Genomic DNA, 15,259 nt, shown 5'->3' on the forward strand with positions numbered 1-15,259 from the left:
ACATAACACCGGTCCTGAGAGATCTGCATTGGCTCCCAGTACGTTTCCGGGCACAATTCAAAGTGTTGGTGCTGACCTTTAAAGCCCTAAACGGCCTCGGTCCAGTATACCTGAAGGAGCGTCTCCACCCCCATCATTCTACCCGGACAGTGAGGTCCAGCGCCGAGGGCCTTCTGGCGGTTCCCTCACTGCAAGAAGCCAAGTTACAGGGAACCAGGCAGAGGGCCTTCTTGGTAGTGGCGCCCACCCTGTGGAACGCCCTCCCACTAGATGTCAAAGAGAACAACACCAGACGTTTAGAAGACATCTGAAGGCAGCCCTGTTTAGGGAAGCTTTTAATGTTTAACAGACTATTGTATTTTAATATTCTGTTGAAAGCCGCCCAGAGTGGCTGGGAAACCCAGCCAGATGGGCGGGGTATAAATAATAAATTATTATTATTGTTATTGTATAAAAACACTGTTCACTTCGTCTACTCCAATATAACACCCTACATATCTGTTTTCTATAAAGAGACATTATCTTCAATCCTCAGATCCAGATGACATTGATTCTTTTTCGCGCAAAAAGTCTATGAGAGGTTAAAGGGGCTACCTTCTTCTTTTCTTTGCTTTCTGTTTCCAGTTCCTTCAAAGACTGCCAAGCCGCCCGAGGAACCGATGAAAGTTGAGAACATCCAGCTGTCCAATTCTTTTAATTACAATATGCTCCAGCATCTTGGCCAGTTCCCTCCCCTCATGCCCAACAAACAGATCGTGGAATCCAACAGCAACAGCCAGCCCAGCTCTGGCGCGAACAAGCCGGCCATGTCTTACGCAAGTGCTCTGAGGGCACCACCAAAGCCCAAAGCGCCCCCCGAGCAGGCAAAAAAGAATAGCGACCCTTTGTCTTTGTTTCAGGAACTTAGTCTAGGTAGTTCATCAGGTAGCAATGGCTTTTACTCCTATTTTAAATAATCAGAATATTTTTGTAGAGGACATTTTAATTTCTATTTGTGTCAGTAGACTTAAGATAGTTGGGGCTTCCTATGCAGTTGCCACCATTTCTCTTTGTTTATATTAGTAAATATATCTTGGTTTAATTGCTTTGCTGCTAGACTTGAAGCTAACCTTTTTAAATTATATTCCGTTCTCTCCCCCCCGTCCTCACTGTGGGTCAGAAGTTTGAAAAATTTTCCCTAGAAAAACACACACTTAAAAAAAAATAAAAAATGTAACATTATATATGTGTTGCATTAAAGCTAGCAGCTGAAAAGTTAACTGTGCAACTTAAAAAATATATATATAATTTTTTTTTAAAAGAAGTTGTCTAAATTGTATTTAAAAAAGAATTGTAAGTAGCATTTACATTTATTCAATAACATTTAGCATACTATGCTGGGTTTCTGTACCAGAAATGGCCAGTTAATGTACAAATGTATGTTATGTCTGCTTAAATTGTTTTATTATTTTTTTAAAAATAAAGGTGCAGCATCTTATAATTACTTTCAGTTTTATCAACTTTCTGTGAAAGGATGCTGCATTCTAAAACTTTTATAGTTTTAGAACCTGTATGATGTGGTATAGTAATCTCCTTTGACTGTAGGATAAAGTGAAGACCTTCTTTGCAGACCCGCACACCACTGTTTTTAACTTTTCAGAGTAAAGCAGTGGTCGATTAAAAAAAATAAAAAATAAAAAAAATCCTGCACATTTTATTTTTGGACAGGCTGCTAAATTTAGCTTGTTGGAAAGATTAAATTGATAGATTTTTAAAGAAAAGAATCATGAAATTAAAAACTTTTTTTTTTTTTTGCTATGTTGGGTGCTTCGTAGTTTAATAACTATTAAAAAAAATTGAGTGAATTTAGTAAAATATTTGGGTCCCCCTCCCAACTATGCATGTGTAAATGCTTGTAATCTGGTTTCTCCTACTCTTGGCTTCTCTAGTGGTATAAAGAATTGTGCCGCTTTTAAGTTTTTATTTCTCCTTGCCCCCACCTCAGTAAAACCTTTTGGTACATTATTTGATGTTTACATTAAATGTGACATTATACAACGGATCTTCAGATATTTTGCTAACTGTTTTGTTTGAGGAACATCATTAAAGAAGATTTTTATGTTTGTCAAAGCTGTATCCAAATTAATCCAAAATTTTGGGGAGTCAAGTTGTGAGGGGGGGGAGGGGGAGGACTTGTGAATCCATATGGTTGTTTTTATCTTTGTATGTTCTGCTGAGGTTTTCCACAATCTTGGTCTTTTACCACTATATATTGAAAGTGAAATCTATAAAGAATTATACAGCAATATGTAACAAAATTTTGGAGAAAAAAAAACATTTTAGGGTAATGTTTACCTTTCAGGTTGTGGTCTTGTACACTGTTCATACTTTTGAAGTAAGGGATGTATCTTTTATAGCTTCTACAGAGGCCCTTGTCCTCCTTTACACTTGAAAAGATCTCTCTGATCGGGGACGTTAATTTTTATCAATATTTTAATTTATTTTAATTTCCCATTGTGAGATGCGAGAGTAATATTTTCAATAGTATCATTTTTAAAAGTGTGTTTCTCTTTGAGGTGGCACAGCTCCCCACAGCTTTGAAAACATTGGGATTGACCCAGAGCCTTTTTGCTGAGCTACTGTACTTGCTGCTGTATTCAATCTGATATTTGATCTTGTTACAATCCATTTGTCCCTGTTGGGTTTTTTTTTGTAAATCGTTGTGGTGAAATCTCAGCTTGGTTTGAAATCAGTATCACCTTTCTTACTGATTTCAGGTAAGTCGGGATTTCACCGAAGAGATCTGCATACTGATTTAATGCATTGCAATATCTGAATGGTTACTGGGTTTGTGGTTCAGAAATGCAGGATAAAAGCTGCATGGCTATGTAACTTGTATTTCTTAACGTTATAGAAACAAACAAAATAGTGAAGGAGAATGTCCCTCCTCAATTTTGCTTCACAGTTTGAGCTCACGGTATCATGAAGTTCCAGAGGCTAAGTTCTTTGCATCTTAAACTGAGCTTTCATCATTATCATTAGTATTTTTGGTCTGCTGAGTACTGCAGACAATGGCCCTAATGAAATTAGATTCATAATATCTCAGTTGGTATAAACCAGGGTTAGCCCCTTTGAAATAAATGACGCTATATCTGATGTCACCTCCTAAAGTTCTGAGTTCCAATCCTGCCCCTGGTTACTCATGGCAAATTCTATTGAAGGCAATGACATTTACCCACTCATAACCCAAGGCAGGAATGTTGTCTTTTTATCCCACTTAATGTGGACACAATAAAGAGTTGTTGGTGATACGTACAAAACCAGGGATAGGCAGCCCGATGCACTCCAGATGTTTTGAACTGAATCCATCATCTTTGGCCGTACTAGGTGGGACTGATGGGAGTTGTATTCCAGAACATGTGGTGGTCCTAAGATGCCTACCCCTGTCGATGATGATAGCAGGTTAGTTAGAGCTCAAATGCACTCACTCAAGTCAGCACTATATCTTCAGGGTTTCAAAATCACACATTTATATAGAGTTTTATTATTCTGTTCACCTTACCTGAAATATTAAACTAATAAATTTTGCTTGTTCGTTTACTTCAATCTGTGAGTTAGCTGAGGAACAATTGTTGACATCTGATGGCCTCATTTTTAAACTGTCATACACTGGTATTTTCATCACAGCAACTTTCTAAAAACACATGCTTTATTTTTCTTTCTTTCTTTTATTTCACCCCGCACCCCAGCCTTATTGTTGTTAAACATTTGTCGGAAGCGTATTCCTGCATTTGGAAGATTGATATTTTATCTTTTCAGACTCCAGAGATTAAAATGAGTAAGAGGCTACAAAATAAATCCATTTACTCTGCATCAGATTTTTATTTTTTTTTACAGATTGTGGATTTTGGTCAGACTTGGCATATACGGGGACCTTGGTGAGACTGATGTTTCCGAGTTGTTAAATACAGTTTTCTCCAGAGATTCAGAGCTATAGCAATTTCGAAAATAGAACTGGCTTTGCAGAGGTAGGAAAGCTCCAGACCATTCCAGTGCTCTGATATACTCAGATTGCTGGTGTTTAGTTTTACCACTGGACAAATTCTACTTAAAAGCATTCTCACTTATTTTAGTTCTTATGGAATTGGCAGTCTTTTGTCAGGAGTAGGCCATTAGTAAAGGCATACATGTTGTCAATTACTGTGAAATAAAATTTCTAACGATCCTGGTGTTTTTACAGTTTACAGCTCTTGTGAACTTAGGTCTGTACTTAAGTACATAAAAGCTTATATAATTTTCATAGTCCCTTCTCCCCCTGCCCCCCAGAAAGGAATAGTGCTTTCCACCATTATTTCATTTCACATTTTCAGAAACAAAATATACTAGTGTCATGGGAACGAGCATCTTTTATTTTAATAGGAGCATGCCATATAATGCTGCACTTAAAGAGAATTTTAGAATACATTAGTGGAACTACAAATGTAACCCACTTACGCTTGGTAATATTTAAAAGAAAAAGCTGCTGGTCAACATTATATTTGATACATTAGGTAAAGTAAGTATTTTTCTTCTTGCTGGAGAATTCATTTTTCAGGAAGCATCTTGAAGGGTTTCTGATGTTACGGCAATTTAACTTATCAGTCTCATTTAATTGCATTATGGTATTGGATAAATCCTAGATCCTCAGTCTCTATTTTATTTCTTCTTCCATGCCTAGAAGCCATTTTACTATTAGTTATTATAATTTTCCCTTGGTTCATCTGATCGGCCAGCTACCCTGATTCTGCCACCTACTCTATATTAATAGACCTGATCCTGCCCCAATCTTCATATGCTACTGCATCATATTTGTCACTGAGAATCCCAGTGCAGGATCTGCCTGAGTGACTGGTGATCCCTGTATTAAATGTCCACCATAGGTCTCCTGTTCTTCCTGATGGACACCCCAAATTTAGCACAAAGACCCACTTCTCACATCATTATTTTTGCTAAATAAGTGCATTTGTGTGAGAAGAGGTCTTATGAGAGCCAATGATAAAAGAAAGAAAAAATTGAGGTTTTGTTTGTTATACTTGTCCAAACCTTCCTCTTGAAGAAATCCAAACTTCCAAAGTTATAGCTGGAGTTTTCATTCTAATATTTAATGGTTATAACACCCAAATATTCCTGCCTCCTTCACCTTTAGCATTTGTTTACACAATGTGTTCATCTTCCCGAATTCCTCCAGGAAAATTATCAGTGTTCAAACACCCCTACCTATGACTCTTCTGTCTGCCTGTCTTCCAGCTCATGTTATGCTCAACACTACCAGACTGAGTTACTGCACCAGAGCCTCAAATCTTAACCCCCCCCCCTAATGCTATGAGGACAGAGCTGATGTGGCTTGTTCTATTTGATCAAAATCTGATCCTTAGCAAATTGCAACGTTTACTAGACAAATACGAATTAGACAAGTTACATTTGGGAACATCTGTCTTGTTTGTAGACTTGCAGCCCAAGCATTTTGTACTCAAGTTTCCTTGTCACGAAGACCCCAAAAGTAGCTTAAAATGTGGATTTGTGCTAACAGTTCTGACTCTAGTAGTGTATCCCTCACAAGATGTGTTTGTGTATTTGATTTCGTGGTGAAAAATAAGGTTTACTGGCATTGCACTGCAGTTTTAAGTGGAGCTGTTTGTCTTGCTGCTCCAAGATAATGCAAAATGGTTTCTCTTAGGATTCAGCTTTAAATTAAATGTGAAGGATAAAGTATGTGTGGTGAAGATTGTATCCAATGAAGTATTCCTATTAAAATAGGACTTTCCACCTGCACAACAGGACTTCTTTTCTCCCCTCTCACAGAACTGCTCTGGAGGGTTGAGGGAACACCCAGAACAGTTTGGAGGGTGGGGATGGGGGAATTGAGAAAGAATGAGAGAAAAAGAAAAAGCCCTGTTGCACAGGCAATTTCATTGGAGTCAACTCATGGTGAATTCTGAATCTGCTTCTTGTCCCATCCATATCAGTAGAAATGTACCTATTTAGGCAGGCCATCTTCTCGGAGTGGGCATTGTATTTCTCTCCCGATGTAAGATTGAATATCCTTCCACTTATATTCTATTAGTCTTTGCTGCAGGTATTTACCCCCTTCTTTCTTGCAGTATGCATACTACCTACTTAGCTATTGACATTGATTTTGACAGCAGCCATTAGTCTGAGATGTGGAGTTGCTCATACGTCCATTTTGTTTTGTTTTGCTCATGCTCTGATACACTGCGGTGTAACGCTACATGACGTCATCATAAATCTCTTTCAACCTATTCTTTATTATATATTTTTCTAGATACCTCCCCCCCCCCCCACGCCATGCCCTCCTCTGCAGTATGTCACTGCCAGATGCCCTGCTCAAGTCTAATAAGTAAATTCTTTGTTTTCCTATAGTGCACTCTGGGCTTTAAAACCCAGTATTAAATAATAAACCCTCTTTAATCTACACACTAAAAACAAAAAAGTTCTACCTTCAAGGCCGGCCTTAGCTAAAACTGAGGGAATGTTTAACAGCATATAGAGATGGAGATGAGAGGCTAAGGGGGTGGGGAAAATCCATCTTGCTTTTGGAAGCAAATACATTGCCTCATGGTTAGGCTGGTCACTTTTGCCTTTAGTAAATGCAGTCATCGTATAAAAGCCATTTGAGAATTAAGTAAAGAAGTAACCGGGAGGCTCATTTGCAAGACAACAGCCCAGTTTAAGCAACCGGCAGGCTTTAAGGTGATCACCTGACGGCTGCTGAAGGATTTAGCCAGCATAGCCTATGCACTCAGCCATGATTGTGGCTTCAAAGGGGCATATAGTGGTTGGAGCAGGACATGTATATGTTCTATATGGAAGCACAACGTAATGGGTACTGCCATACATTCCTCACCAGGTTTGAGCTCATCACCCATTCCTACAGGTGATCGTAGGGTGAAATGGAACGTCTGGGAGCACATATCTTCATCCTGCTGGAAATGTTGGATGCAGATGTTGGCACAAGCATCTCTCAAAACTCCTGAAGCACCTTTGCGAGGTGCATGTGCCTGCAATTCTGTCATGACATGGAAATGGGAGGGAAGCTACCATGAAAGATACCAGCTAGCTCAGGTTTTTTGTGTGTGTGTGCAACAGTCTCTAGATTGGACTATGCAACACATGCAGACCCTGCTTGTTCTTGTTCTATATCAGCACAGCTAACTAAAAACCCTCCGTCTGGAAGAAGCTACCTTTCGGTTGGGTCTCCTGTGCATTTCTTGAGAGAAATACACCATTGCCCTTGTATTTCTTACCTAGCCCTTGCTAATCTGTATCCCATTCACACGGTAGTGGCCCTGCAATCCGGAGTCTCTCCATTTGGGTCCCTGGCTCCATTCTTGCCCTCATAATACTCCCGAGAGGACAACAGCTGATGCTCATTACCTGCTTCATTTGCTGCTACTGGCAAAATGCTGCCACTCACAAACTGTTAAAGTAGCCCTGACATGGGGAACCTGAGTCCCTCCAGATGTGGTTGGGCTCCAACCTCCGTCAGCCCCAGCCAGCATGACCAGTGCTCAGGGATGATGGTAGTTGTCATTCAACAACATCTGGACGCCTATAGGTTCACTACTGCTGTTACGGCCAGGTATTTAGGACGAGCTAATGAGAAGATTTTTGTGTGCGGCCACAATGTACGATTATGCCAATTTAAACCCCGTTGATTTTAATGAGAGAATGGTGTACCTGAGGCTCTGTAACTGGGGTGCCATTGTGGTTCTGTGGATAAATTCCCCTTTAATGTGGGTCTGTTAGTAAAAGGGAGTTAGAAAAACGATTTCTTTTGAATACAGATTATCTTCAATTTAATCCCATTCTCTGAGAGGCAAGATAAATACCCTCGGTGAAATAACTGAGGTGGTTGTGTTGCAAATGATACTCAACGTGGCTTACTTTAGCAAAGGAAATGGCCTTATATTAAAAAGTTAGTACTATCTAGTATTAGCGGAAACCTCAGACGTAGCTCAGAAGAGTTGCAAAGCACCAATAATGTTCTAAACCTTTCAGAACACAAATTGCATTAACTGTCCACCAGTGGTCCAGACTGCTAAATCCAGAAGGTGTTTTTGAAATGGTTTCACCAAGTTTTTTTTTGTTTGTTTTTTGCGATTCCTTGTAAACTGCGTGGAGGACTGGGTCTTACAGTATCTTCAAGTGTAATGATTGTCTTGGTGCACTCTTTATTTTTAAAGATTAATGGTAACACAAAAATGTATTTTACTGCTACATTTAAAATGTATTTATAATAAAAATGCCTTTTTAATAAATAATATTGAAATTTACCAGTGCATCATGTTTGCTGTACATGCTGATGGATTGTCTCAGAAAAAACTCCCAGCGATAATACATGTTGTTTGAATTGAGCAGTTGTTTGAATTGAGACCTAAATATTTGTGGGGAGATGATTTTTTTTGCTGTTTGCTTTTAAGTGGAAGAAGAGGCAAAGTGAAGCTATGTTTGCAAGCAGTCGGTCCAGCTGTTCTCTGTTAAGAGAGGTCTTATCAACCTCTGGGGTGTTCACAATAAAATAAACCCATTTCATGCATCTTTCAACATGGCACTGACATGCAGCTTAAGAACCATGCCTTAACATCTGCTCTAGTACTTAATAATGTTACAAGCATTCGCTTCACTGCCAAGAAGCATATCACAGCTGTTAAACAGAACTGTATATAGGCACTCCCAAATAGCATTGACTACAAATTGTGCAGAGGTCCCTGAACCCATTGCATTTTCTTCTGTGACTTAGAAGGGCATCTGTTTCACTGAGTACTGCTTGTCTAAGTATAGATCAGCCTGATGGGAACAATAATGTTCTGGTTCTGCTGTGCCCTGTGCCGTATCCCTGTCTATGGCAGGCCTGGGAACAAAATAATTGCATGTTGAGCAATGGGAGAAGGTGGGGTTGCCAAGTGTAGGAGCCAAGGACAGAGCTAAACCAGTTTTAGTTTGGTTCCCATCCTCCTCCTGGTTGTGCAAGGGCAACAACAGGTTAAGGAGGCACCTGAGAGCCAGTGCTACTCCCCTGGACTGGATATAAGTAAGAAGGCAGGAGAAGCAGATACTGTGTGAGGGCAGACTTAAGATTGCAGTGCCCCGTTTGTTTTAATAGATCAGCCATCACGGCTAAGAAGTGAGTGACTCCAAAGTGACTTTTAAAGCCCTAAATGGCCTTGGTCCTATATACCTGACAGAGCGTCTCCACCCCCATCGTTCAGCTCAGACACTGAGGTCCAGCGCCGAGGGCACACTGGCGGTTCCCTCACTGTGAGAAGTGAAGTTACAGGGAACCAGACAGAGGGCCTTCTTGGTAGTGGTGCCCGCCCTGTGGAATGCCCTCCCATCAGATGTCAGGGTAATAAACAACTATCTTACTTTTAAAAGACATCTGAAGGCTGTGCTGTTTAGGGAAGTTTTTAATGTTTAATGCTGTATTGTGTTTTAATATTTGGTTGGGAGCTGCCCAGAGTGCCTGGGGAAACCCAGCCAGATGGGCGGGGTATAAATGGTATATTATTATTAATAATAACAATAAAGATAATGTTCGGAGTGATGGTGGCAATGGAATTTTGTGGTTCACCTCAAGGATGATCCTTCTGTGTGGGTATGGACAGGAGCAGCCAAGCAGTCATTAGAAATATCCTAAAGGAACGGCTGCTCTTTGTTGTGTATGGGAGATGAGCATGAATTTCTCAGTAAGATAATTGCTTTGGGTAGGCCTAATTCTCATTTATTTGGAGGAAATTGCTCCTCCACATAGCCATTTTGAATGATACACGTCCCCTCTCCAAGGAAGCCTTACTGTTTTCCCCCTTGACATTTTGAGCACAGACTTTCCCGGTTCAGCATGGCCACATTTAACCTGGATGATGTGAGATGGGGAAGCTGAACGAAGAACAAGGAAGTATGCCAGATTTTGTGCGCCTTAGTCTTGGGACAGAATAGTGCCTCTTAAAGGGGGTAAGCCTGAAATTCCTTACTGCTAAACCTTTATTCTAGCTGATGTAGAGCAATAATAAAATAATAAAATAGAAAGTAATAAAATAGAATCAACACACACACTACATTGTCATAGGCAGAAGGGCAACAATAACTAGTCTGGGGATGGATAGGTGTAAGTAGAACAATTTGTGGCAAGTGTAGTTTAAGTTGAAGTTACAGGGAACCAGGCATAGGGCCTTCTCGGTAGTGGCGCCCACCCTGTGGAACGCCCTCCCATCAGATGCTAAGGAACTAAACAAATACAGTGGTACCTTGGGTTACATATGCTTCAGGTTACATACGCTTCAGGTTACAGACTCTGTTAACCCAGAAATAGTACCTCGGGTTAAGAACTTTGCTTCAGGATGAGAACAGAAATCGTGCTCCGGTGGCATGGCGGCAGCAGGAGGCCCCATTAGCTAAAGTGGTGCTTCAGGTTAAGAACAGTTTCAGGTTAAGAACGGACCTCCGGAACAAATTAAGTACTTAACCCGAGGTACCACTGTATCTGACTTTTAGAAGATACCTGAAGGCAACCCTGTATTTGGAAAATTTTAATGTCTAATGTTTCACCATTTTTATGTGCTGTAATCTGCACAGAGTGGCTGGGGAAACCCAGCCAGATGGGCGGGGTATAAATAATAAAATTATTATTATTATTATTATTATTATTATTATTATTATCATCATCATCATCATCATCATCATTTTTATAATTATAATGGCCTGTTGAACTGAGAGATGAAAGATGCTGAGAACTACTTCACACAATTCTGTTTTCAAAGGGTATCCTGATCAAATGCTTTATGTGTACATGTACACACATGACAAATGTATTTGCAAACATAGCTTTCCCAGATTCTCTCACCTCTGAGTTGGGATTGGGCTTGGCCTCCCTGACAAGTGTGCATTGGTAGCAAAAGCAGATTTGCCGGTATATAAAAATATGAAAGTTTTCCTGATATATCTCTGTGATGGTTCCGTGTACCTCGCTGGTGGGACAAAGTATCAGAGTCACCAAAAATAAAACTGGCCAAAGCACATGACTGATCACATGACTGGAGCAGTCATTAAAAAGGACTACATTAGCAACTACGAGAGGGAAAGGCGTGGAATTTTTGCAGCACACAATTCAAGTACGTAATATGCTCTGAGATATCACTATATTGCCATTAGAATTTCTCTCCTCGCCTCATTCTTTTGCCTGTAAACAGCTGTACTTAAGAAATTCTCAGTGTTCAAGTGATTTTAAAATTAGACCTGACCGCAACCAAAGGCTGCATAGATATTCAATCAACATGTTCATTAGTTCTTATTTTTAGTGCCCCAGCATGCCTTGGGCATACAAACAAGTCTATCTAGTAGCATTGTCTGTCAGATACTAAGAGTTGCTGTCCTATAAGGTGTATAATTGTGCTAGTTGAGACGATTAATTTCCCGTTCAAGGAAACCAAATCCCATATGGAATTTTAGTAAGCAGTTGTTGGCTGATGGAAATCAATAAGGAGGGCTAGGCAAAAAGGGCTTTCCACAGAGCAGAATCCATTGATATACATGGGGTTTTGCTTTTCACCATTTTCTCAACCAATACAAAAAACAATAGATGCTTCCTATATTCTCATAATTTTTGAGCTGCTACAGCTTTTACTCGAACTTGTTGGCAGCTTCATCATCATCATCTGTTTATCTGTATGCCACTTTCCCACAAAATCATGCCCAAAATGGCTCACAACATGTCAAGTGAGCAATTAACTATAACAGTAGACTCCCAGCTGCCATTTCCTTGCTTTCTCCACCAAAATTTTCTTTATGTTTACCCCCCATATCTGCAGCAGTTTAAGTATTGTGTGTTGGGAATTTTGAAGACTCGCTTCCTCGTTCTCTTTCCCCTACTTTCTTTTCTCTATTCAGTAATTTCTCTTAAACTTCAAAATGTGAGCTGTCTCATTCCTTCCTCTGAAGTAGCCAAGGTCTACCAGGGAACAGGCGAAGTTACTAGAGCAGTATGTGAGATGATAAGAGTTTATATCTACATCAGGGCTGGGGGATCTCCAGCGTGCAAGCCAAATTTGGGGCACCAGGCCTCCGCATTTGACCTGTGAGACTGTTCCCCCAATTCACACCCATCTTGCCCACGTCTGACAGATAGGGATATAGCTGGATTGAACTCCCTGGGCATCAGCAGATGGGTGGGGAATTCAGTCCTGTTTGGTTTGGATGCTTGAGGGAGTTCCCCACAGGGAACTGGCAGGAGCACTGAACCCTATAGAAAGCAGGATTGAACCTCCTGCAAATCAGTTGATGCACAAGGAGTTCCGCCCTCCTTGGCTATTGCCCCCCCACAGACCAACTTTTACAAATGTGCAAGACCACCTGCCTGTTAAGTCACCTGGCATCACCATGCAGACAGTGGTACCTCTGGTTATGAACTTAATTCGTTCCGGAGGTCCGTTCTTAACCTGAAACCGTTCTTAACCCGAGGTACCACTTTAGCTAATGGGGCCTCCCACTGCTGCCGCACCACCGACACATGATTTCTGTTCTCATCCTGAGGTAAAGTTCTTAACCCGAGGTACTACTTCTGGGTTAGCAGAGTCTGTAACCCGAAGTGTTTGTAACCTGAGGTGTTGGTAACCCAAGGTACCACTGTATCCCTATTTTCCAGGGACAGTCCCAGATTTACAGAAGCCGTCCCAGTTTCTGATTTGATCTTGGAATGTCCCACTTTTCCTTAAAAGGTAAAGTTAAAGGGACCCCTGACCATTAGGTCCAGTTGTGGCCGACTGGGGTTGCGGCGCTCATCTCGCTTTATTGGCTGAGGGAGCCAGCGTACAGCTTCCGGGTCATGTGGCCAGCATGACTAAGCTGCTTCTGGCGAACCAGAGCAGCGCACGGAAACACCGTTTACCTTCCCACTGGAGCAGTACCTATTTATCTACTTGCACTTTGAGGTGCTTTCGAACTGCTAGGGATTGAGCAACGGGAGCTCTCCTTGTCGCGGGGATTCGAGCCGCCGACCTTCTGATCGGCAAGTCCTAGGCTCTGTGGTTTAGCCTACAGCGCCACCTGCATCCCTTCCACTTTTCCTTAGGACATCCATATTTCCATCAGAGAATACGGTAGGATGTCCTTACTTTCATCAGAGAAATGTTGGAGGGTTTGAAGTTATGTGACCCATGAGCCAAGGAGGTAAATAACTATACCTTTCGAACACTATATGACCTTTAGAAGACAAGGCAGCCCTGTATAGGAAAGTTTTTTTTTTAAAGTTTTATTATATTTTTCTATATGTTGGAGCTGCCCAGAGTGGCTGAGGTGACCCAGTCAGATGGGAGGGGTATAGATAATAGGGATGTTCCTATTTCATAATAATCTTATTATCATCATCGGAGAAATGTTGGAGGGTATGCATCATGTATACTCTACATTGAATCTCTCTTTAAAGTACTAAATCCAAGCCAAGATAGTTGCTTAGAAAAATATAGGTAGAGAGGAACAAACACACAACCTTCTTTTACCTCAGCTGACATAGCTATACTAATGAAAATGAAGTGTGACACAATTTGAAGTTGGGCAGAGACGCAACATATAAATGACTATATGCATATATTGACTATGTCAGAATCTCTGGTTTTCTGCCAGGACAAGTGATAGAGGGACATTAGGGAACCCACTTTAAATTGGATTTCATATTGCATACAGCTACTGAGCTTCTAGCTAAAGATACTGTATTTACCTTTTAGCGAAAGTTTTGTGTCTCTCTCAATCAAGTCAGGATAAATGTTCAGCTTCCATATAATTAGATATAGTAGCAATTAAATTAAATTTCCAACAGTATAAATAGATATGTGCGAAAAATCCCTTTACAAATTGTGACAGGCAGCTTCGTTATGTCGTGAGGTAGCCTTTGGGAAAACGAGGAAAGCAGCTCAGCCTGATAAAGGATTGTTGAATATTGCTGTTTGTAGCAGTTGTGTGGCCCAGGAGAACAATGGTAGGGCTCAGATTTAGAAACCTCTTTACTAACTTCCCAACCTTTACATTTAAAACTATTTCCATACCACTATTCATGTAAACATCACAAGGTGGTAATAGTGATGCAGACCTTCCAAGTGTCCCTATTTTCCAGGGATGTCCCTGATTTAGAGAAGCCGTCCCGGTTTCTGATTTGATCCTGGAATGTCCCGCTTTTCCTTAGGACGTTCCTATTTTCATTGGAGAAATGCTAGACCCCCAAGCCGTCTAAAGGCAATCCTGTATAGAGAATTTTTTTTAAAAAAAATGTTTTATGTTTTTATATATGTTGGAAGCTGCTCAGAGTGTTGGGACAACCCAGTAAAATGTGTGGGGTATAAATAATAAAATTATCCTTATGGAATGGGACGCCCCTGTGTTCATCGGAGAAATGTTGGAGGATATGGTGATGTACAAAAAAGTCAGTAATATTACCTCAACATTTAGTTACTGAAAAAAACAAAGCAGCCAACATTAGGCCAAAGCAGATATATTATTAGGTTAAACTGGCATTAATATCCATCAAAGGCCTGAGGGAATACATTATTTATTTTTTAGCAGACGCTGAAATGTGATCCAAGTTGGTGCCTGCCTTAACTCAATGGAGTGGCCATTCTGACAAGGGCGAAACTACCGAAAAGGCCCTCTACTGCATTACCACCAAACAGTTCTCTCAAGGTAGTAAGGTAACCAGGAAGGCCTCACTGGAAAACCTCGGTGATTGGGTAGGTCAATATGGAGGAAAGTTCTCCCTCAGATAGCTTGCACCTAAATTGTTTGGGACTTTGTAAGTCAAAACTAAAACCGGGTTTGTGTTTTATGTCCCTTCAAAATGGGGGCAGGCAGGGCTTGAGATATTTTCAGAGCTTAAATAAAGAATAATGCCCTGAACATTTTGTTCTGATGATGTTCAAGGAACATCAACCTAAAAGTGTGTGTTTCTTTTTCTTTTTGAAAGAGTCATTTCTTCAGTGCCTCCTACATTTATTCTCTGTCTTCTCAGTGGCCCCTCTTCCTTGGTGAAAGGTGGTGATCTTCTGCTTTGTTACACTGCATGATGTGGAGTATATGGGGTCAGTTTATTAGAAAAAGTTAGATTTGGAGGAGATCGCTTGCAGCCCTCCAATCCTAAGAATACAATTTTAAACGTGATTTCACCATTTCCCCCACTCAAGATGTCTCACTGAGCTCAAATAAAATCACAAAAGCTGACATTAAACAGCAAGGTGCTTGT

The 15,259-nt window shown here is 40.6% G+C and overlaps 1 protein-coding gene across 6 annotated transcripts in view; it reads left to right on the top strand.

The window, feature by feature from the left end:
• HELZ (helicase with zinc finger) overlaps window positions 1-8,312 on the top strand; it is a 120,427-nt gene extending 112,115 nt beyond the window's left edge. For all 6 annotated transcript variants that reach the window (XM_083727360.1, XM_083727358.1, XM_083727359.1 and 3 more), the window contains one exon: window positions 625-8,312. In XM_083727360.1, the coding sequence (XP_083583486.1) occupies window positions 625-956 (332 nt within the window). In that variant the 3' untranslated portion in view covers window positions 957-8,312. The remainder of the gene's footprint in view (window positions 1-624) is intronic.
• Window positions 8,313-15,259: the final 6,947 nt, after the last annotated feature.

Source organism: Podarcis gaigeae (assembly GCF_964106915.1).
Source record: "Podarcis gaigeae genome assembly, chromosome: 2".
In the NCBI taxonomy this organism is placed as follows: Eukaryota; Metazoa; Chordata; class Lepidosauria; order Squamata; family Lacertidae; genus Podarcis; species Podarcis gaigeae.